This window comes from Ambystoma mexicanum, chromosome 4p, assembly GCF_040938575.1.
Source record: "Ambystoma mexicanum isolate Mex_15411 chromosome 4p, UKY_AmexF1_1, whole genome shotgun sequence".
Classification (NCBI taxonomy): Eukaryota; Metazoa; Chordata; class Amphibia; order Caudata; family Ambystomatidae; genus Ambystoma; species Ambystoma mexicanum.
This window is the reverse complement of record NC_090927.1, coordinates 1,153,521,718-1,153,544,814: the sequence shown is the minus strand read 5'-3', so window position 1 is coordinate 1,153,544,814 and position 23,097 is coordinate 1,153,521,718. Positions and strand designations below refer to the sequence as shown.

Sequence of the window (23,097 nt, the reverse complement as noted above, 5' to 3'; positions counted from 1 at the left end):
TCAGCAATGGCTCTCCCTGAGGTGTCGGCTGAGTCCAAAATACTTAAGTATATTTTGCGCCACTTGTTTCCCCTCTGTAGAGATCTTTTGCAGATGTGACTAAGCAGGTTCCGGCACCGAGTTCAGGTTCTTGAGCAACTCATCACATCGAGTATTGTTGTAGCTTGCAAGCAGTGTTGTATTGTTTGCAATTCTAATAGGTCCTGGGGGTTGTAATGCATTTGCCTAACGTGTATAAGTGTTTGCACTCTTTATTAGGGGGTGCTTCTGAAGTAGATAGTGAAACACCAGCTCTCTTTCTGGTAGTGGTGACTACTAGGGAGTCAAGTTTCACATGTCCCCTGATGTATAAAGGGTCTGAAGGTGAGGGCTTGAATATTTGTTATACTCGCGGGGTGACCCTCCTAGTGAGCGAAGGTGTAAGAAAGAAATGGGTTGATTCTCTTTTTAATAGACTGTAGCAAGGGAATGGCCTGGCTGACTTCTTTTCACTACGAATGTCTTCCACAAAATCAGAACTATCCGGAACTGTTTCTTCAGTGTGGATGTGGAAATGGTGAGCAGCCCTAACTAATCATTAACCCCTTAAGTGCCAAGGGCGAGGTATCTCGTCCTTGGGATTACCTCCCTGTTGCCAAGGACGAGATACGTGAGCTAAAGTCAAAAAGGTCCGTAAATCCAAGCAGAAACCAAACGCCAAATCCAAGGAACAAGAAAACCCAGTCCGTAATCCGTAAACTTGAGATCTGTAACCAAATTAATCCAACGTGAATCGAAAACACCAAACAGTGTCGCGAAACAGCTGTGAAGCGACGAGTGATCCAAGTGCGTCGCTTTTATACCTGCCGACTCCTGGTCACGTGAGCGGAGCTTAGGGCACGTGACCGAGTGTTCGGCCTGGAACCAGGAAGTAGTTGTCGTCGATTACTCTTGCTCCAGCCCTCTCGCAATCTCCATGGCAGTTGCCAGCGGAAACGAGGGAACAAATAGTATCGTCCTCTGACAGAGCCTGGAAGTTGGTGACGCTTCCCTCGCACCACCGTTAGCATGTTTATGTGAAGGGCTGACTGTGACTTGGAGATTCTCGCTGCGTTATGTGTCAGAGAATCATCGCGGGTATGAGTGTTCTGTAAGGCAGTGTGCCTGACCTTCCTACTGAGCATGACACTGTGACTGCCTTTTGGAAATTGGGACTGACGCGCATGAGCCTGATGGTTCCCTGGTGATGTCTTCAGACTCCAATCCGGAGCCTTCGCTCCCCTGGCCTTCTGGATCAGACTCAAAGAGACCAACAGTGGTTTCTGACTCGGCCATCATAGCATGTGCCGCCCACTGCTTCATCCAACGCACCTTTAGGGTTTTGGGCCTAAAATGTTTATAGGATGCACAACGGGTCTCTTGGTGATCGCGAGGAAGGTAGAGGTTAAACACTGAGTCGTTCAACAGATATTTCTGTTGCAATTAGGACAGAACTTAAATGGAATTTGCTACATGGTGTATCTTAATATCAAAGGCAGCAAGACAAACAGTAAATGTAGGAAATGGAGGTATGCATTCTTCTGAGAAAGGAATCGGTCTCACCACTCTGCCGAAGCCCATTGCCGGAACAATCGTCTGTTTCGGCCGTCGAGTTGGTCTTCCGTCGAGATGTTGCTTTGAGCGGTAACCACCAAAATATTATTAAAAGTTATGACACAAAAAGCAGCATAACTACAGGATTCAGCGTGATCACGTCGAACCATGATGGCGGAAAGAAATAATCGGAGGGACCTCGACGCGTTAGGGTTCATGGTTACGGTCGACGTCACACTTGGGGTAACATTACAAACATGCCCAGTCAACATCCCTTTTTGAACTTCGAAAACATCATGTGCAATACTCTGTGCCTACCACTAGATGTCGACCTATGCAAAAGTATGTAATTCTAAGCAGATCGACAAGCCTCAGAAATATATGTCTTGCATTGAGAGTGAATGCTTGTATGGGCTGATAATAGTAAGATTCACATAGGCCGATCATTTGGCTCCATTTTTGTTGAATTGGTTATACATAATATTATGTTTGCGGTCTAGTTACCACAGACCTGGAAACCCGAGACACAAAAGGTTGCGCACAAAAGCACAGCATGCTGTGCGTTGGGCTTCCGGGGACGCAGCATCTAGACCGCAGGAAGGAGGCAGCCAGAATCTGCAGCAAGTAAGTGGGGGCAGAGGGTTGGAGCGAGTGGGGGGTGCTGCTCAGCGGTGCGCGGAGGGTCAGGAGGGGGAGGACCCCCGAAAGGGAACGGGAGAGGGCCCGTTACAAAAGGCCAAACCAGCAGAATGTGGCATTTTGTCCTGGAATCTGCAGGTTCAGCGATTTGTAACCAGCCTTTAGACATAGATCCTAATATTGTAGTGAGACCACCTTAGTTAAAGTTACATTATCTATTAAATACATTTTGTTTTCTAACTACCGCATTGTCTGTAATTGAGGGGCGGGATTGTATAAATGGGGATATTAGATTGGCATGTCACGCCTGCGTGAGCTGAGTAAATGCATAAAATATTATTATGCATATAGTAATTGAAGTCAGTTCTATGATACACGGTTATCCTAAAATTGCACTGCCATCTCGTGGTCTAACAGGGTTGTAAGGTGTATAATGTGTATGCAAAAAACAAAGCCAGTAATTGCAGCCAATTGTAGCCAACGTGAAAAGAAATGGCTTGTGCCACTCATGAACACTGTAGCACGTACCAAATCCACACTGTTATGTACCACTGTGAATTATCACTCAGCAATAGTTAAACATGCACCACACCACGCCCTTGCACCCAGCAATCAGTGTATGATTATTTTGATGCAATGCTATGTGACGTTGTGTGGGGATACCTTGTGATTCCAATGTAATCGAATATGTTTAATGCCCCGTTATCTTGTTGTATGCATTGTTAGCCTATGAATTACAGCAGACCAAGAAGGGTGCAGCAATGTAACTCAGAACACAGGCCACAATGCTACACGGCCATACCAATAGCAGTTTAGTGATTTCCAATTGGCAATTATTTACCTCTGGAGAATCAAATGTGGATAGAGTTTGATACACGCAGAACTGTTCCGCTTTTTCAGATACACCACACCATGTAGTGGCAAGATGGAGACGCCAACATCGATGCCTTCAAAGTAACCAGATGGAGAGTAATTGTCGTAATCTTCGTATGCATCTGTTCAAAGTAGCTAAAAACACCCCCTAGTGTCTAATAACCATGCATGGGCAGATAAATTACACACTTTTAAATATGCAAATACTTGTTTATTAAATCATTCAATGAGTATGTGTGCGTAGTTCACAGAGTACAAAAGAGGCACTAGAGACAGTGACAACAATACCAAGAGGCAGAGAGAATGCTGACAAACAAGGAAATCTGGACAAACAATACAACAAAAAGCAAGGCGAAGCCTGAAAGGAAATAGCTGTCCCCTGTTGTGTAGGAATGGCTGTCCCACGTGGAATGCGGGTCGCCAGTCACCAGTAAAAGGATTTCGCTAGGAAGTTTGCCGCAGCATTTACCCAGCTCGCACTCGTGGCGCCTTTGGAGCCATTTGATGCAACAGCCTGGTGAATTCCCTTCTGCGGACTTTCCTCTTCGGCCAGATATTCCGGCAAGTGGGAGTTCTGTTCCATGTGTGCACCGTCTGCTTCAATTGGTAAATAGACCTGTAAAGTAAATTAAACGTGAACACAAGTAACCATTATGAAAGCCAGTGGTGCTAGTATTATAAATATCGCACAGTAAAAACACTCGGCGCAATATTTAAATGACCACCTGTAAGTATTCGCTGTTTAGTCCTATCGCATTTATATATAACGCAACATTTTCTCAGACTATTTTATTCAAACGTTTTACATGGCAATGAAAATGTAGATTCTGTTCCTATTTGAATATACAAAATCTATACCTCTTCTGCAGAAAATCGGGAGACTTTACAAATACATCACTTAAAGGTTTAAAGTGCAGAATTCTACCAGCTCTGGCGCTTTGTATGGAACATTACCGGCAAACACATACCGATCTCGCTCCTTTCACAGAGCGCTTGCCATCATTACAAAGGAGTACACCGAGTCAATGTTTTCACAGATGGATTATGGAATGTCGCAACAGCATCCTCCCCAATGAAAGAAAACCCTCTGGTTTCTGATCCAACTCTTTTGCCCTTGTCCTCCCTAGAAACTACCTCCGTAGCCAAGACAGGAAATATGACCCCCCTCCTCCGCACAACCCCACAGTCCCCACGCGTGGTTTAAGGGGCCAATATAGGCTCTCTATAGGAATAGGAAAGTATGCTCAGACAAAACGACGCAATAAACTTATGTATGGTTTGCATGTCCCAGATTGTGCTGTTTTCCTGTCACTTGCAACCAAGTGATTTATCAAATAAGAGCGTTTAGCTTATGAAGTACCGTTAGCGAGCGCATACTAGCGAAATCAGCTTCACGAACATGGTTTATTGCCTAAATGATAGCTGCAAGCAACACTCAGAAACGAATAAAGTTTTCTTATTACTTGTTTTGAGCATTGTGTTTGTGTCTACTATTGATACCATGCCTTCCTTACAGCTGCTACAAACCCTAGCAAACCTTCTAGACTCAACCCTCCCAAGTGAAACAGAACCTATTGAAACAACCGTAGACACAGCAGAAGACAGACTCAAGAGCTGGATCACCAAGGCCCTTGACCAACTGGCACCAGCATAAACATTCAAAGCGACACCAAAAAAACTGGCAGCAAAAAAGTTCACAGAAGAATTGAATTAACTCAAAAAAAGCCAGCCGCAAAATGGTAAAAAAGTTGATACAACAATACATACGACAAGACAAAATAAAATAGCAAAGATAACAAACGATACAAATCAACAGTCCTCAAAGCAAACAAAATACTATTACATCACTAAAATAGAACCAGCAAACAATCCACAGAAAGAACTCTTCAAAATCATCAAAGAGATTTAAAAAAATGTATTCCTGCAAGAATTCCATCATCCCAAAACACGCACTTTGTGACATCACCAACCACCTGAGATCAAAAATAGATACAATCCAGGAGACCATCAACCTAGCCCAGACTAATGCAACCATGATTGCCGGACCACAGACATCAGGCAAAACGCAGACTACAGCAAAACTCACCTGTCTAGAGACCTTTGCCACACTGATCAAGGACACCAACTTTGCAGGATCCCCAAGGGACCCCTGACATCTTCAAAGGAATTCTCAACCACAGAACCCCGGTCACACACTTCTGGAAGTTAATGAATATATCACTCAAAAGAGGAATAGGACCGTCCTCCTTCATATCAGCATACATTAAAGCACTGATAAAAAAGGAATCAGAAAGCGCAGAACACCCGAGCAACTACAGACCGATATCCAACCTGCCCTACCCAGCAAAGATCCTGGAGAACCACGTGTACAAAATCTACTTAAATACGTCACAACAAACGGAATACTCGACTGCTCACAAGTTGACTTCAGACCAATGAGAGGAACAGAATCAGCACTCCTATCGATCTGGGACAACCTGAAAATAAACGCAGATGACGTATTGGACATATCATCAGCATTTGACACAATCAGCCACGCAACACTAATAAAAAGATTGATGGAATGTGGAATACGGGAATCCGCACTAAAGTGGCTAACCTCATTCCTAACAAACCCGAACCAAAAGAACCTACCTGCCACCGTTCACCTCAAACAGCAAAAATATATCCTGCAGAGTCCCATAGGGAGAGATCCTCTGCTTTTCAACATCTACATGTGCCCACTGATGAAAATCATTCAAACCCAGACTTACCGCCTACAACTCTGTAGACGACACACTGATTGTGAAAACAAACAGAACCCAGGAACAAAATAAAAGCCTCAACAACCCAATTGGATGACAACAAACATCCTTAAACTCAACCCGGCAAAAATGGAAATAATGCTCTCGCCCATAGGATTCGACAGAGGGAACCCACAACTGGACTGGCCGACCAGCATGACAGTACAACCAGAGACTACTGATGTAGTAAATAACCTAGGACTACAAAATGGGCAACAGACTATCCCTGGAACCGCAAGTCAACGCAATCACCAAAAAATGCTTTTCCTCGTAAAACTACTCAGAGGAATACTCTCCTACCTCTCCTTCCCGCACAGAACCCTCACTATCATATCCCTGATACTCAAGAATCGACTATGTAAACAGCCTCTACCTGGGAATGCCGGAAAGCCTCACCAAGAAACTCCAAAGGGTGCAAAGTACAGCAGCCAGGATCCTATTAAGACTAAACAGAAGAGACCATATGCACTCCAACACTGAAAGGCCTACACTCGATACCAGTACAAAAACACATCAAATTCTAAGAACTCTGCATCACCCACAAAGCCTTGCACAGACAAGTAGCTGAATTCCTCCATGACAAGATAAGCCAGTATCACCCAGGCAGGCCCCTAAGGTCTAGCAATGACCTACAAATAGAGGCAAAACATTATGCAAAAAGTAAATTCAACGGAACAGCATTCTCCCATATAATTGCTAACATCTGGAACACCATGCCCAAAGAAATTAGAACCACAGAAGACCACTTCATCTTCAGGAAGTGACTCAAAACCTGGTTCAACAGACAACGAAAACCTCGAAGGGACACCAGCAACAATAAAACCACAGACAAACTAGAGAGGAGACGACATAACCAACATAACTGACGCCACTACACCAGACCTGGGCTAGACGCACTACACAAACAAATCAAGAATTAATTCTATGTTCACATCCAGCAGCTCTAGAGCCTGAAGCACACCTAGAGTGAATATCCCACGTAGTCCATAAAACCATCAAAATTACAATTAGACACGAGATAATCTCAGAGCTACAGCCATCCGTGACTCTGGATCCCTTATGGACACTAACCAGCACTCACAACCAAACCCACCACAACCCCACCAACACAAAATACTTCCACACACCCGAGGCACTGAATCTTACCAATACGGTTACAACGCACAGGACCTCCTGCACAAACTCCCACATGCAAAACAACACTCAGACACCACTTTCTCCTGGTTCTGAATCTATCCTCTCACCTTATCCTCACTAACCTCCACACTCCCCTCTCTTGCAGAGCCACACGAGGGCCTAGAGACTGCCCCTGGGTGGTAGCGGTGCGCGGTTCATATCAAAATAACATAACAAAAGAGTATTTACTTTGACAAGCTGTATAATGCAATTTGATTGTTCTTTCCTAAAATGGAAGCATGTGTTTTAGCTGAAGTACAACTTGCATACGATTTACGAAAGCATCTTTGTGATTTTGAAAGTCAACAACCAAAAACATGCTTTGGCACAACGAAAGGTCTCATCCTGCACTAAATTGCTTTACTGCTTCATTATTTTACTGAACTGCATAATTTGTGGGTGCCAAAGGAGAGAAATTACTTACCGTAATTTTCTTCTATGGATTCTTCTCCTGTAGATTCCTCATCTGATAGATCTCATCCAGCTCTGCTGCTCGGAAACCTTTCGATAGGGGGCATAGTGGACCTTGACTTGGCTGTCGATTCATCTTGCTCGGTGCTCGATCGTCAGCTACAGACGTGACGTCAGGTGTCGTATACATACCACGTCACTACGCCCCATACCTCAGTTCCCCTCTTTTTCCCCCGTGCCTGAATGCTGCAGAGGAAAACGATGGGAGACAAGGCTAACCAGCCTGTAATAAACCTGGTAATGGGAAACACCCAACAGTGGTGATCCCCAAACATTTGAGAAAATTGAAAGATTTTTGCTTTATTTTTTTAAAGGCAAGCGACTAGCTAAATAGGAGCGGTCACCTCAGAGCCATCCCCAGGTGTACCTTTGCTTAGACAGATGCACCAGCCGTATGAAATTTCTGAGCAAGGATGGACGGGAGGGGCGATGAGGAATCTGCGGGAGAAGAATCTATAGAAAGAACATTACGGTGAGTAAATTCTCCTTCAATGGATTGCTTTTTCCTGCAAATTCTTCATCTGATAGACTCCCCAAGCAGGTAATACTACGGAGGCAGGCGGAAAGTGCTATAGTAGAATATTTTGCAGAACTGCCCTACCAAAATGTGCATCAGTGCTGCGGGCAACATCCAGACAATAATGCCTGGTGAACGTGTGCAAGGATGACCATGTGGCCGCCCAGCAACCATTAAGTCGTGGGAGGGGAAATCAAAGCGTCTTAGAGGGTGGTGCTGCCCCACCACCGTTTTCTGGCCTCGGGAAGCTCTTCTGTCCCTTCCGGGGCGCGAGAAACACTTTTGCCCCTACCTGGCCTATGGGAGCGGCGCTTTCATGCTGTAAGGCACATAGCGCTTGTAGCCTCTGCCTCTAGAGGCAAAGCTGAAGGCAGATTTGGGCGGCTGCACAGATAGGCACAGAGATTTTGCAGCTAATTTTGACTCCTTACACATTTCCGAAGCGTCTTCAGCCTTCTGGCCAAAAAGAACTCTCCTTCGAAAGGCATGTCGAGTAGCCTATTCTGGACGTTCAGGGAGAAACCAGACGTTTTGATATCGGCTTGCCTCCACAAGACTACTGCTGACCCCATTGAACGACCAATGCAGTCGGCCACGTTCAGGCCCGTTTGCAACGACTGTTTGGCCACGTCCTTCCCATCTTCCACCAGCCGTGTAAACCCATCCCGCATTTCACCTTTGGGGATGTACTGCACTGCCTGCTCCACAGCGTTCCATAAACCAAAGGCGTATTTCGTAAATTCACAGGCTACATTGGTTGCTTTTAAAGCCATGCTGCCAGAGGAAAAGACCTTCTTGGCCATAGCGTCCAACCTTTTGCCTTCTCTATCTGGAGGCAGATTAGAAGTGGAGGCTGCAGGCCTGGTGGAGATTGTGGCCACCTGCATAACAAGCCCTTCTGGAGAAGGGTGAGAAACCAGAAAAGATGGGTCTCCTCTCGCCAGCCTTTAGTTCCCTGTAAAGTTAGAGTTCACCGGGGGATTGGAGCAGGAATGCTACCACAAGGAGGCTAGGGGGTCAGTAATTGCCAGATTAAGTGGAATGTTATGCTCTGTCACAGAACGCTCATCTAATATGTCCATACGTTCATAGCCCTGGGTAGGCACTGACGCCGACTTCAGACCCAGGGTGTCTACAACCCTTTCCACTAGGCTCCTAAACTTAGCATGGGTGTGAGTGTAGGGATAACTGTTGAAGCTCAACATCTGGAGATGTGTCCAAGTCACTGGCATCTTGGAGCCCTTGGCCAGAGCCAACAGGTCTGCCTGGTCGTCCATAAAATAGACTCCTCCTGCCCCTGTATACATGGGATTGATTACCCTGGTCGGTGCCGAAAATCAATGCTATGGATTCTAAGAATCCAGACCTGGAGAGAGCGAGACAAAGGATCAGTTGCTGACAGTCAGTGCCAAGTGTTTCTCCTTCGACGCCGATGGAATGGCAGTCGGTGCCGATTGGGGGTTGGGTACCACTGTGACGTCAGGAATGTCAGCCTCTTAACGCTCTCGAGAAGGTCCAGGGGTGATTTCTGCACCTTTTTCGGCATTGAGCCCAAAGGCTTCTTTGACGCTGATGGTTTGGCATGCTTGGGTTCAAGGGTGCCAAGCGCCGCTGAGGCTTCCTGTTCGGGGGATGTACCCGCACCTGCAGCAGTCTGTGTTTTAAACATTTCTAGCATTTATTTTTTTAAATGTTCCCACTCCTCTCGAGTGGCCGGCATAGCCGAAAGCGTACCTTCACTCCCCCCCCACCCCTTGACGACGAGCGGGACTCGTGTCGATGGCACCTCTTTTTCTTAGGCGATGAAGACGAGGACACTCCTCGAGTGTGACTGCTTTTTTGCCTTTCGGTGATGTTTTTCTTCTCTTTTTCAGGGCTGGGCCCTTCTGTCGTGGAGGACCGGACGAGCGACCGCAACAGAGATTTCAGGGGCAGTCGGCGCAAAGCAAGTTTGGCGGCCCGCTAACAAATGGATTTCAAGTGCATCTTGGAGCATGAAGCACAAGCCTCCGTGTCATGACCATACGCATACACCACAGACAAATGTCATGCAATTCTGTCACCGACATTTTGGAATGGCAGTTTGTGCACCTTTTACAGCCCGAAATCCGGGGAGCGCACATCACGTTCAAGGTTTTATGAAGAGAATTTGACAAATTTAGTCAAAACGCAGAGTCGAAGACTCAATGTCATGTTCCACAAGCAGCGTACAAGCGTGCAGAAAGAAGGAACTGAGGTATGGGGCGTAGTGATGTGGTATATATATGACGCTTGATGTCACGTCCAGAGCAGACGATCGAGCACAGAGCAAGACGGATCGATCGACAGCCAAGTCGAGGCGCACTACGTCCCCAGTCGAAAGGTTTTCGAGAAGCAGCGCTGGATGAGGATATCTATCAGATGAAAAGCAATCCATTGAAACTATCTTTCTGCTGCATCAATCACCTTTCGGAACGCATGGCAAAATAAATCTCATATTTCTGCACTAGTAAATTCACGAGTACTACAGCATCGTGTATGTTTCATTGTGTCATAACTTGCTATTTTTGAAAAATCGCCAAAATCGACAATCTCCCGAAAATCACCTATACTGATAGCACAGGGCCGGACCACCCTCCACCGCTGTGCAGGGTGGTTGGGTTGGTTAAATTTCACTATTGCCAGTACACCCCAGACTAGTATGCTGACAGTAGGCCAACATTTCAGCCACCAATTGTTATGGGGCTGGAGCCAACCCCGAACATACAAACACACTTTCACAAATATATATAGATTATATATTGTGTTTGCCCATAATGTTGGCAATTGAGATATGCCTCATGTCTAAAACTATGATCTTACTGTCATCAAACAATTTTAGGGGAGGTTGAAGTCTGATGGGCAGAAAAGTTGTAGTGAATCGTAATCATTTGAAATTGCTAGGGCAGCCTTTCCTTCCATTGTTTTCAGCCTACTATGGCAGTAGACAAAGGGACAAGCTATATGCAAACCAGGCGTGGTCCACTAGCAGAAAGGGGCAAGTCCAGACCAAACTGCTATGATGCATCACTTCTGCACAAGACTACAAGTAACCTCAGGCATGTTTCGTCCTCATTGGGCTATATCAGCGAGGTTACGTTTGGCACTCTAGGCAGAGCAAACTCGAAACCACGTTTGTGCATATCAGTTTAAATTAAGGACATTTTACAACATTGACGAGTGACAGATGAAAACGTTTTGCATTCATCATAACCACTGACAAACTGCTCAGACAGGGGCGACGAGTTTGGAAAACGTGAAAGTTGTTCAGCCATCCAAGTTAGGCAATGTTTTCTCCAGCTACAGCTATGAAGCGTTATTTGAAAAGCAGCCAGGTAAAACCGTCACGTTTAATATAGGAAATGGATACCACCTTATATAAAACCATTTCTGAGCACAAGTGAAACCGTTTAAAGGTCGCCAGACTGAAAGGTTTGCTCAAACTGGACGACACTAACAACCACAATACATTCTTAAGTTCCATGTTACATTTCCGAATATTGAAGGACGCATGTCAAAAATACTTTTTTCAGCCGATTTTTTAAATTTACAAATATCACTTTTTCGGGGGCAGGGGTCCCTCCGAACTCCTCTCGAAACCAGTCCCCGCCTGCCCTCACCCTTTAAACCGGTAGGATTTACACCTTCCATCCCCTGCACCTCCCCCGCCCCCTCCCACAGTCCAGTAATAAATAATGCTGCCTAAAACCGTGCCCCTCAGAGGCGCACACACATATATATATATATGTGTGTATATATATATTTAACGCCTACCTGTCCCCGACTTCCCTCTTCTGGCATGGCACCGTCAGACCCTAAACGCACTTGTGTGCTTGCAGGGGCGTGACAGGTCACTTTGGAAAGCCGCCCTGAGCGGTCGCATTACGGTTTTTCGGAAGCAACCTTTTTTAATTTCAGTACAGTGAAAAATATGTTTACACTTATTATCATTTCCCACCTTACCCTGCCCTGCTATGGTCACTAGTACCCACGGGTTGGAAAGGTTTATGGGACAAAATATAGGAGAACTACGTTCCGGTCACAAATTAGATGAGGTTTCAAAACGCAGTTTATCAAAACATTGCTTCAAAGTGTTCTGAAACCCCCAAAAGTAGTTTTTCTGTCGGGATACCAGAAAGTGCAAGAGAAACAAAACAAATCTTCAAGAGAACACTTCATAAGTGGATTTAGTTAGATATAATCAGTCACTAAACGCTGAGTCAGGTCCTGTTGTACAGGCTTCTTGTAGCGCTCTTTCAGCTCCTTAGAAATTCTTCAAGTTTGGAAAGCTTCATGTAGCCATCACCAAACGAAAGGTTCAGAGACGGATGACCGGGGCGAAGGATTAACTCCTGGGTAGAGGTGGAAGGTTCAAACAAGCTGGTAGAGTAAGCTCAGGCGGCTCACTGTCATGACCAACAATTCTGAAAGATCAGTCAGTAATAACTTTATTTCTGTCATGGGGCCATACAAGTACATACCAACACATACAGGTAGCAATGAAAATTAACAATGACAGTGCATGCCGCTGAACCCCTAGCCATACTTCGCTTTTAGCCAGATTGTGCCAGATAGACATGCTTTGCACTTTGCCATATTGTGCCAGATAGCATACTTTGCTTTTAGCCAGATTGTGCCAGAGCTAGATTGTTCCAGATAGCCATACTTCACATTTTGCCAGATAGCTATATTTTCCATTTAGCCTAATTATGCCAGATAGACATACTACGCACTTAGCTTGATTGTGCCACATAGCCATACTTCGCATTATGCGGATTGTGCCACATAGCCATACTTCGCATTTAGTCTGATTGTGCCACATAGCCATATTTTGCATTTAGCCTGATTGTGCCAGATAGCCATACTTTGCACTTAGCCAGATTGTGTCAGATAACCAAACTTCGCACTTAGCCAGATTGTGTCAGATAACCAAACTTCGCACTTAGCCAGATTTTGCCAGATAGCTAGATTGTGTCAGATATTTTGCATTTAGCCCGATTGTGCAAGATAGCCATACTTTGAACTCAGCCAGATTGTGCCAGATAGCCATACTTCACATTTTGCCAGATAGCCATATTTTCCATTTAGCGTAATTATGCCCGATAGACATACTTCGCACTTAGCCTGATTGTGCCACGTAGCCATACTTCACATTATGCTGATTGTGCCACATAGCCATACTTCGCACTTAGCCATATTGTGCCAGATAGTCATACTTCGCACTTAGCCAGATTGTGTCAGGTAACCAAACTTCGCGCTTAGCCAGATTGTGCCAGAAGCCATACTTCACACTTAGCCTGATTTTGCCAGATAGCTAGATTGTGCCAGATATTTTGCATTTAGCCTGATTGTGCAAGATAGCCATACTTTGCACTTAGCCAGATTGTGCAAGATAGCCATACTTTGCACTTGGCCAGATTATGCGACATAGCCATACTTCACATTTAGCCTGATTGTGCCAGATATCCATACTTCACACTTAGCCAGATTTTGTGAGATAGCTAGATTGTGCCACATAGCCATACTTTGCATTTAACCCGAATGTGCCAGATATGATAAATTATATGATAGTTTATTTATATAGCGCCTGTACACAATGTGTTTCAAAGCGCTTCATGACAAGGGAGGGAACAAGGGAAAATACAAAAACATTCTTACAGGCCATAAACAATAAGAATGTGAAATTAACTATTGTACTAGGCCTAGCAACATTTCAGATAGTGCAAGAGCTAAGACACAGATAGGAATTAAATGGGGTCAGGCGACTACCGTGCACCTAGCAGAACCTCGCATTTAGCCTGATTGTGCCAAATAGCCTGATTGTGCCAGATAGCAGCATTTCACATTTAGCCTGAGAGCACCAGATAGCAGCATTTCACTCTTACCCTGATTGTGCCAGATAGCAGCATTTTCGCATTAAGCCTGATGGTGCTAGATAGACTTATTGTGCCAGATCTCACACATCAAGATAACTATTAGTGAGCAATATCTCACAACTAGGTAGAGTATACTCTGTGCTAGCTAGTCCAGACAAAATTGCATATATGAGCCAACATCACCACTAGACAGAATTGTGAAGATTAGCATTATGTCATATCTAGACCAAACTGTAATACTAGCTTGTATCATATTTAGACCGAATTATGAAGATTAGCTTGCGTCATATCTAGACATAACTGTAATACTAGCTTGCATCATATCCAGACAGAATTGTGAAGATTAGCCTGCATCATATATAGACAGAGATGTAATACTAGCTTGTGTCATATCTAGACAAAACTGTGAATGTCTGCTTGCATCGCCTCTAGACAGAATTGTGAATGTCAGCTTGCACAACGGCCAGACAGGATTGTAAAGATTAGCTTGTGTTGCATCTAGACAGATTTGTGAATGTCAGCTTGCACCACATCTAGACAGAATTGTGAAGATTAGCATTACGTCACATCTAGACAGAATTTTAACATTAGCTCGTGTCACATCTAGACAGAATTGTGAAGATTAGCATTGCGTTACATATAGACATAATTGTATTACTAGCTTGCCTCACCATCCAGATAGAACTGTAAAGATTAGCATTGCGCCACATCTAGAAAGGATTTTGAAGATGAGCATGCATCGCATATAAATAGTGATGCCACTAACCAATGACACTAAACAATCTCACCCCTCTGCATACACCTCTCACACTCTAAACATACACAACCACACCTCCAAAGCTCTACAAACTGCACACACTTCACTACATTGAAATAACAAAACATGACACACATAGCCTCGCACAACAACACATGAGGGCTACCAACCGAAAAGCCATAATGCCAGGGGACCACTACGGTGGTGATAGTGCGCGGTATAAATATCCTTTAACATAACGTGACCATCAGGCCTAGTGGCTCAGTAAACATTTATTTTAATTGTTTTTACTTTTTACACATAGGTTGGCGAACCACTAGCCCCTGTATGACTGGGCTTGCCCAAAGTCCTTCTCCCCAGTGGCACCACATTGGTGCCACTTAACACAGGGTGATTCGGGCTATTTTCAGGAGGATAGTCGATGTTATGGTGGATGTGAGCGTTGATTTCAATTGTGCTATTGGGTGTTGGGCAGCCACTCGTACCGATGCCCATGATCCCATTGGCCCCTCCATGGTCCCTACATTCTATTCGAAGGAGGTCCCAGGCATGTTCCCACTGGTACTGCAATCTAGTGCAGTTCAGGATATCCTGCTGGATCACAGATAAACACCCACGTACAGCCTGGAATCAGTGTGTGCATTTATTAATAAGCTCTTCCCTGGTTTTTGGTTGGCTGGAGTCCAGTTTGGGTACCTTATGCAGAAATACTTTGACCCTGTGTGGGCCCCACTAGCCTTGTTTATCTTACACTCCCTGGCCGTTGGTCTGTAGACCCTAGGGCAGACATCGTTAGTGAAGTAGTTGTGTGCCGAGTAACCAGCCCTAGCAGCGATTTGACCTTTGCTAGATTAATGCTCGGTACAAAGTCTGCCCTGGGTATGGTCCAATCCATAAACTTGAGTAAAATCCATGGGGCCAGAATAATGTGGGGCATGGGGCATCTTATAGCAGCCATAGCACTATTGGGGCCGATCTCCCAGTTTGCAAAAATAAGCCCCGTCCTGATCATGTTGCTGCTCACCATATTTGTGGGGGCATCAGGGTTATAGTGGCGTGTCTCCTCTGGTAGATGGTAAACCCCTCTGGAAGCTACTGGTCTAGTTGACGCCACCATGTTTCCCCCTCTCCTCTTGGCTTCTATAAGGACCAAGAGCAGTCTCTTGAAATCTGCCAGCTCTGCCAGAAGAAAAAACAAGTTACTCTCTTACCTGGTAACGTTCTTTTGATGGGATGGTCCGACGACGTATTCCACATCTATGACAATCACCACAGCTGTGCTGCTTTGGAAAATTTTCGGCGTCTGCGTCCTGTGTCGATGATGTCGATACGCTGTCCTCGAAGGCCTCCGACGAGCCTACGTCACCGGATGTTATAAGTAGGACGCACGACGCCCGTAGCCTCAGTTGTAGTTTTTTCCCCCAGAACATGTGGCACCAAACCACTGCCAGTATGACCACAGAAAGCCTTGCGGAAACGTAAGCTGCGATTGCATAAGAAATTCTGTAGTGGGGCAGGTAGGGAGGGAGCGATTTGGAATACGTCGTCGGACCATCCCATCGAAAGAACGTTACGAGGTAAGAGAGTAACTTGTTCTTCGAGGGGATTAGGTCCTCCGACGTATTCCATATCTATGACAGACTCCCAAAGCAGTACCAACGTATGGAGGAGGGAAAATTAATTTAGAATATAGAAATTTAGAATGCCCAATCAAATTGCAGAGTAAAGGACTGCCTTGCCAAAGGCCAGATCCTGCCCATGGATAGAATCTAGGGAGTAGTGTCGTACAAAAGTATGGACCGAAGCCCATGTGGCTGCTTCACAGATGTTACGAATAGGATCACCCCTCTGCAGGGCAGTAGAGGCAGCCATACCCCTAGTAGAATGGGCCCGTAAGCCTACCGGAGGGTCCTTACCCGCCACGCGGTAACATTCAGAAATTGCCAGGATAATCCATCTAGACAAAGTCTGCTTAGTAACAGCTTGTCCCAAACGCCTTCCAGCGTAACCAATAAAGAGCTGATTGTCCACTCTTTCCCGGGACATGCTTGAAATGTAGAAACTTAAAGCTCTCCTAGGATCCAACCTATGGAGCCTCTCCTCTTCCTTACCAGGATGTGGAGGAGGATAAAATGCCGGAAGAATAACCTTCTGGCTTAAATGAAATTCCGAAACCACAATCGGAAGAAAGGAAGGACGAACTCTAAGGACAACCCTGTCCTTATGAAACACAGTGAAGGGTGGCTTAACTGAAAGTGCCTGCAACTCACTCACTCACTCAGCGAGCGGAAGTGACCGCAACTAAAAACACAGTTTTAAGGGTTAACAACCTCAAAGGACAAGGATGTAAAGGCTCAAACGGAGCACCCATAAGGAATTTCAGAACAACGTTCAAAACCCAACCAGGCACCTGGAAAGGTGACGGCGGAAACACATTAGTGAGTCCTTTGAGAAACTGAGAAATTAAAGGAATTTTGAAATAGGAACACTCCTCAGACGAACGCTTAAATATAGACAGCGCCGCCAGGTAACCTTTAACATTACCGACTTGCAGGCCCCTGTGGGCCAGCGAAAGCAAAAAAAGACAAAACCACAGGAATGTCACATGAAAAAGGATCCACATTTTTAACTCTGCACCAGTCGCAGAACTTTCTCCAACAGCAAACGGTACAGGGACTTTGTTGCCGGCCGTCTGAGCAGATCGTCTCGGTAGGGAAGACGACGTGGAGGGCAAATGGACAAGTCGAGAAGGTCTGGGTACCACATCCTCCGGGCCCAAGCCGGATCAATGAGGATGATCCGGGAACCGAACCTCCGTAACCTCTGCAGCACTTGCGTGATGACGGGACTGGAGGAAACGCATACAGCAGTGGGAAGGACCACTCCACCAGAAACGCATCTCCTAAGGCTCCTTTTGGAGGAAATTCCCGCGAGCAGAACCTTTCGCACTTCCGGTTGACACTGGAGGCAAAGAGATCCACTTGAGGGGTCCCCCAAAGGGCAAAGATCTCCAGGAGAATCTCCTGAGCCAACTCCCACTCGTGAGAGATCGCGTTCTGCCTGCTCAGAGCGACCGCCGTCTTGTTTTCGTCTCCGGCCAGATGAACCTCCGAGATCGAAACTTCCTGCTGGATGGCCAGAACCAGAGCTGCATCGCCTCCCTGCACAGAGGAAGTGACCCTGCCCCCCCTTTTTGTTGAGGTAGTGCATGGCCACTGTGTTGTCAGTCAGACTCGGGACATTCTTCCCTCGCACAGTCGGCAGAAAAGCCTTCAGGGCAAGCCTGATGGCCCTCAGCTCCAACAGATTGATATGGAGTCTGGACTCTGACGGAGACCAACGACCGCTGACTGTCAACTCGTTGGCATGCGCTCCCCATCCCGTGAGGGATGCGTCCGTCACGATCGTTACCTCCAGCCAGGGTAGCCAAAATGGAGCCCCCTTCATCAGATTGCCTTTGACGGCCCACCACAGAATGTCCTGGGCGACCGAGGGCAGCACCTGAACGGGTTCCGACATCCTGCCGGAGGACTGTGACCACTGCATCTTGAGGGCCCATTGCAGAGATCTCATCCGCAACCTGGCCTCTGGCACCAGAAGAATGCAGGATGCCATGAGGCTGAGCAACCTCAAGAACTCGATTGCCGGGAGACTCTGGGCGTTTTGAAACTTGTGCACAATCTGCTGAATGTGATGAGCCCTCACCTGGGGAGGAAAACACAGCCCCAGGGATGTGTCAAGCACTGCTCCGATGTACTGGAGCCGCTGGGTTGGCATCAAATGGGACTTCTTTAAGTTGAGGAAGAAGCCCAGCTTGTGAAGGGAGTGGCAGGTGACAGACAGATGATCCAGGACTTGCTCGGGAGAGCGCGCCCTGATCAACCAATCGTCCAGGTAGGGGTAGACGTGAATCCCCCCTTTCCTGAGATACGCTGCCACCACCACCATGAGTTTGGTGAAGACCCTCGGGGCGGAGGTCAATCCGAACGGCAGGAGCCAAAACTGAAAGTGCGAGTCTCCAACCGCAAACCTCAGGTACTTCTTATGCTTGGGATGGATCCGCACATGAAAGTAAGCGTCCTTGAGGTCGAGAGACACCAACCAGTCCTGAAGTTGAAGGGCCTGGAGGACTTGAGAAAGAGTAACCATCTTGAACCTGTCCTTCCTGAGGAGCTTGTTCAAACCATGCAAGTCCAGGATGGGTCTCAATCCCCGTCTTTCTTTGAAATCAAAAAATAAGGGGAATACCATACCTTGTTCCTCTCCGCTACAGGCACCAGTTCTATGGCACCTTTCTCCAGCAGGGACTAAATTTCCTGCGCAAGGAGCGGATCCGGACACTTCAAAGAGAGATTCCCTGGTGGGTTGTCGTGAGGCCTCTGCCGGAAAGGAAGACAGTAGCCGTGGGCTATGATCTCCAGAACCCACACATCTGAAGTAATGGCACGCCACTCTACAAGATGCTGCACCAGCCTTCCCCCAACCAGCGAACAATGGGACATGGCCTCACGACTGAGCTGAAGCGTCTGCGGCAGTGCCTGATGGCAAAGAGGTAACTGCACGAGCGGCCTTGACACCTCGAGTACCACGTTTTCCACCTCTGGCACTCCTACGGTGGCCCCTTTGACTTGCAGCTCCTCTCGATTTACTAAAGGATGAATAATATCGAAAGGAACCTCCCCTCCATTGCTGTCCCCTAGGACGAAAAGGCAGAGGTTGGCGAACTGCAACGCTCAATGACTTTGCTGCAGCTTTTGAGGTCTGCAACCTCTCAAGGCTCTCGTCAGCCTTGTTGCCAAAAAGATGTTCACCATCAAAGGGCATGTTGAGGAGCCGGGCTTGCACATCAGGAGCAAACCCCGACTTCCGCAACCACGAAAACCTGCGTATTACGGTGCTCGCCGCCATGGACCAGCTGACACAATCCGCCATGTCCAGACCCGACTGAATGGACTCACACATAGCACCCTTGCCATCCTGTACAATAGCAAGAAAACCATCCCGTTCCTCCCCTTGGGGAATATGTTCAGCCGCCAATGAAATACAGTTCCACAGAGTGTGCTTTAAACGTGACAAGGCACACACAGAGTTGGCTACCTGTAAAGCCATACCCCCTGAAGAAAATACTTTCTTCGCCCAGCCATCAAATCGCTTGTCGTCCCTATCAGGAGGGATGGTAGGGTACAACGCTTGCTTTGCTTGGGCCGTAGCCACCTGCACCACCAAATTCTCCGGAGTGGGGTGTGTGGTCAAGTAACAGGGTCACTACTGGCTGGGCGGTATTTTTGCGGCAAAGCTTTGCTCACTGCCGGGAGACTCTCCGGGGCAGTCCAAGCCACCGCCACCCTTCTTTGCAAAGCCATATCGAAAGGCAGTACCGGGTCAGTTGGAGGACCTTGGTCGAGGATGTCCGTTAGGTCATCCTGCAAAAAATCCACAGGTGGTGCAGACCACCCCAAGTATTCCATGACCCTCGACATAAGGCGCTGGTACAAGGACTCGGCATGGGTGCCAGGCTCAGGCCTACAGAACTCCACCTCCGGAGAGGTGTCCAGACCACTGGCATCGTGCAGCGACTGACGCAGGTCTTCAATCTGGCTATGACCAGACAAAATCTCATCAGGCACCATACCTTCCTCAGACCCCTCAGAAATATAATCCAGAGGTTGGAAGGAGAGCACAGAAAAAGGGACAAAGACATTTTTTGCCTTGGCCAGTGCCTTTCTGGGGGGTTCCACCGTGCCACGGGGTACCTCCGACAAAGCAGCCTCAAAAGGCGTCGACGGAATCGACATCGACGTCGAGAGTGGCGCTGACAACTTCGACGGCATTGACACAGTCCTCGAGGGCGGAGCCCCGAGCGTGTCCTTCGACAGCCTTGGCGCCGATGGCGTCGACGGCTTCCTCGGAGGCGGATCCTCGAGAGAGTCCCTCGACGACCTGGGCGCCATAGGCGTCAATGTCTTCCTCAAAGACTTCACAGGCTCCGACGGTCTCGAGGGCGTTGAGTACCGGGACCTGGAACAGGCATGCCTAGAGCGACCAGCCTTGTCAGACCAGGACCGCGAACGCGCCCGGTGGTCACGACGACCGTTGGAGCCCGAAGGCGTACGAGAGGCGTCTCTAGCACGCTTACGGCCGGCGTCTTTTGACGGCGCGGACGGAACAGAGCCCTGCAACTGAAAAATCGTCATCTCCTGCCGGAACGAATCCCATTACGGAGTGGAATGCTTGTTGGGACAAGCAACCTGCCGACGGGCGGAGTCCTCGGATGAGGACGGGGAAGGCGACCTGTGACGGCGCTTCCGTGAGTGCCTCGAAGAGGCAGAGGAATGGCAAGACCGACTCCTGGACCGAGACCCCCGGACTCACTATGACGATGCGGAGAGTCACCGCTCGAATCGTCCGTCGAAAGTCCAGTGGATCGCGACTTCCGGGGCTTGGCCACCTTACCCACCGACAGTTTCTTACGCTTCCGCAAGGCCTTCAATGTAAGCGACTGGCAGTCGACGCAGTCATCTGTATCGTGGTCCTCCCCGAGGCACCAGAGGCAAGCGTCGTGCATGTCCGTCAACATCTTGGACCCGCAAACCCGACACTTCTTAAAACCTGACCGCGGGGTGGAAGAAGCCAAAGACATTATCGAATACACAAACAAACAGGTTTGAAGAACCGAAAGAACAGGATTCAGTAGAACCAAGGCACGCCGAGATCTCTGAAGCGAACACGTTTGCGGAAAAAACGGAACTGAGGCTAGGGCATCGTGCGTCCTACTTATAACATCCGGTGACGTTGGCTCGGCGGAGGCCCTCGAGGACAGCGTATCAACGTCATTGACGCAGGACGCAGACGCCGGAAAATTTCCAAAGCAGCACAGTTGTGGTGATTACTGTCATAGATATGGAATACGTCGGAGGACCCAATCCCCTCGAAGCTGCATTTACATCCACTATTCTTGTGAAAACCCTTGGCTGACTCTGCCCTAATTCTACTCAACCTCTCCGCAGCTTTTGATACAGTGCACGAGATGGGTGGGCCAGAACGTGTGGGGGCACATAGAAGATTAGGGCTATGACACAGCAGGGAGCTACTCCAGAACACATGACCAAATCCTTCTCATTCTGGGCTGGGCTTATCAGGGGGAAGTTACTGTCTAAAACGGGGAAAGAGGCAAGTACGACACACCGTTTATCCTCCACGCCCTCAATTTCCATTCTTCCAGTGGATACCACAGGTCTGTTCGAGCCTCTGGGTGGTATCAGCGGTTTGTGGTCTAGTTGAAGTCCCAGTGATGTTGGAATGTCATCTTTATGGGCTCTCTTGGGGGTGCTCCTGGCCAATACCCTTCCCTGCGCCTCTGGTCAATTTGGTGGTCCACAGATTGTAGACTTCTCGCCAGTGCCCTCTGACACAGACGTAAGCAATGGATCATCATCTCTGCCCATATCTTTTCCAGTTGGAGAGCTATAAGGGGAGGTGGTGGTAGAGCTAGCTGCTGGGTGCTTGTTGAGGTTCAGAGCCTCCTGGCCTGGAATGGTCGGTATGGCTCCATTGCTGCTCCCTTGTCCCCCTTCAAAGGGATTATGTCAATGTGGGATGCTGAACAGACCCCAGGTCAGATCCTCGATCATTGGAAGGTCGGCTGTGTCAGTATCTGAGAGGTTGTCTCTTTTCAAGTTTGTGGGGCTGTGGGTATGTATAGCCACTCTGCTGCTGTGGGTATAAAGTTTATCCCTTGGCTTGTTGGCTAGGTCTTGGGTCAGGTCGTAACCCCCTTAAGCATCCTGGTTAGTACCCAGGAACTAGTTTATTTCCTTGATCAGGTAATACACATCTGCTGTAAATCTTATAGGGCCGTATGCCTTTCCCATTACGGCACCTGTGCCAGCCCCAAATGGTGGTAGTTCCTTTGCTATTTTCCATTTTCCCATCAGCATTTTACGTTTCATCATGTCGTGGTCTTGCATGTTAGTGTGCAGATAAAGAACGTGGAGTTGTGATTAGCTTGGTAGAGAAGCACAGAACACAGTGGTTGAATTGATTGTTTATTTGTATAGCGCCTATGCACAAGTGCTTCAAAGCGCTTCAAGGAGGGGGGGAACATGGGAAAATACAGTTACATTCTTACTGCTCCTTGAAACAAATCAGAATGTGAGAAAAACTATTGAATCATAACAGATAGTACAAATGCATGGAACAATAAGGGAGAGGAGAGGGAGGAAAAAAGGAGAACAATACTAGCAGTAACATTACTATGCCTGACGATTGTTGCAGTGCAAGAGTGACAAGAGGAGGGAGAGGATGGGAGGAAGGGGGGTATAAAACAATGGACTATCTTAAAGGGTCAACGACTAATCAAGGTAGTGCTGGGAAGGGAGTGGGAGAAGACAAGGCGGAAAAAAGGGGGGACAGACA

At 47.3% G+C, this 23,097-nt stretch overlaps 1 protein-coding gene across 2 annotated transcripts in view; it reads right to left on the bottom strand.

The window, feature by feature from the left end:
- Positions 1 to 3,273: 3,273 nt before the first annotated feature.
- The window catches only part of LOC138453688 (armadillo repeat-containing protein 1-like), a 264,412-nt gene continuing 244,588 nt past the window's right edge, over positions 3,274 to 23,097 (bottom strand). For both annotated transcript variants that reach the window (XM_069606755.1, XM_069606754.1), the window contains exon 7: positions 3,274 to 3,700. In XM_069606755.1, the coding sequence (XP_069462856.1) occupies positions 3,509 to 3,700 (192 nt within the window). In that variant the 3' untranslated portion in view covers positions 3,274 to 3,508. The remainder of the gene's footprint in view (positions 3,701 to 23,097) is intronic.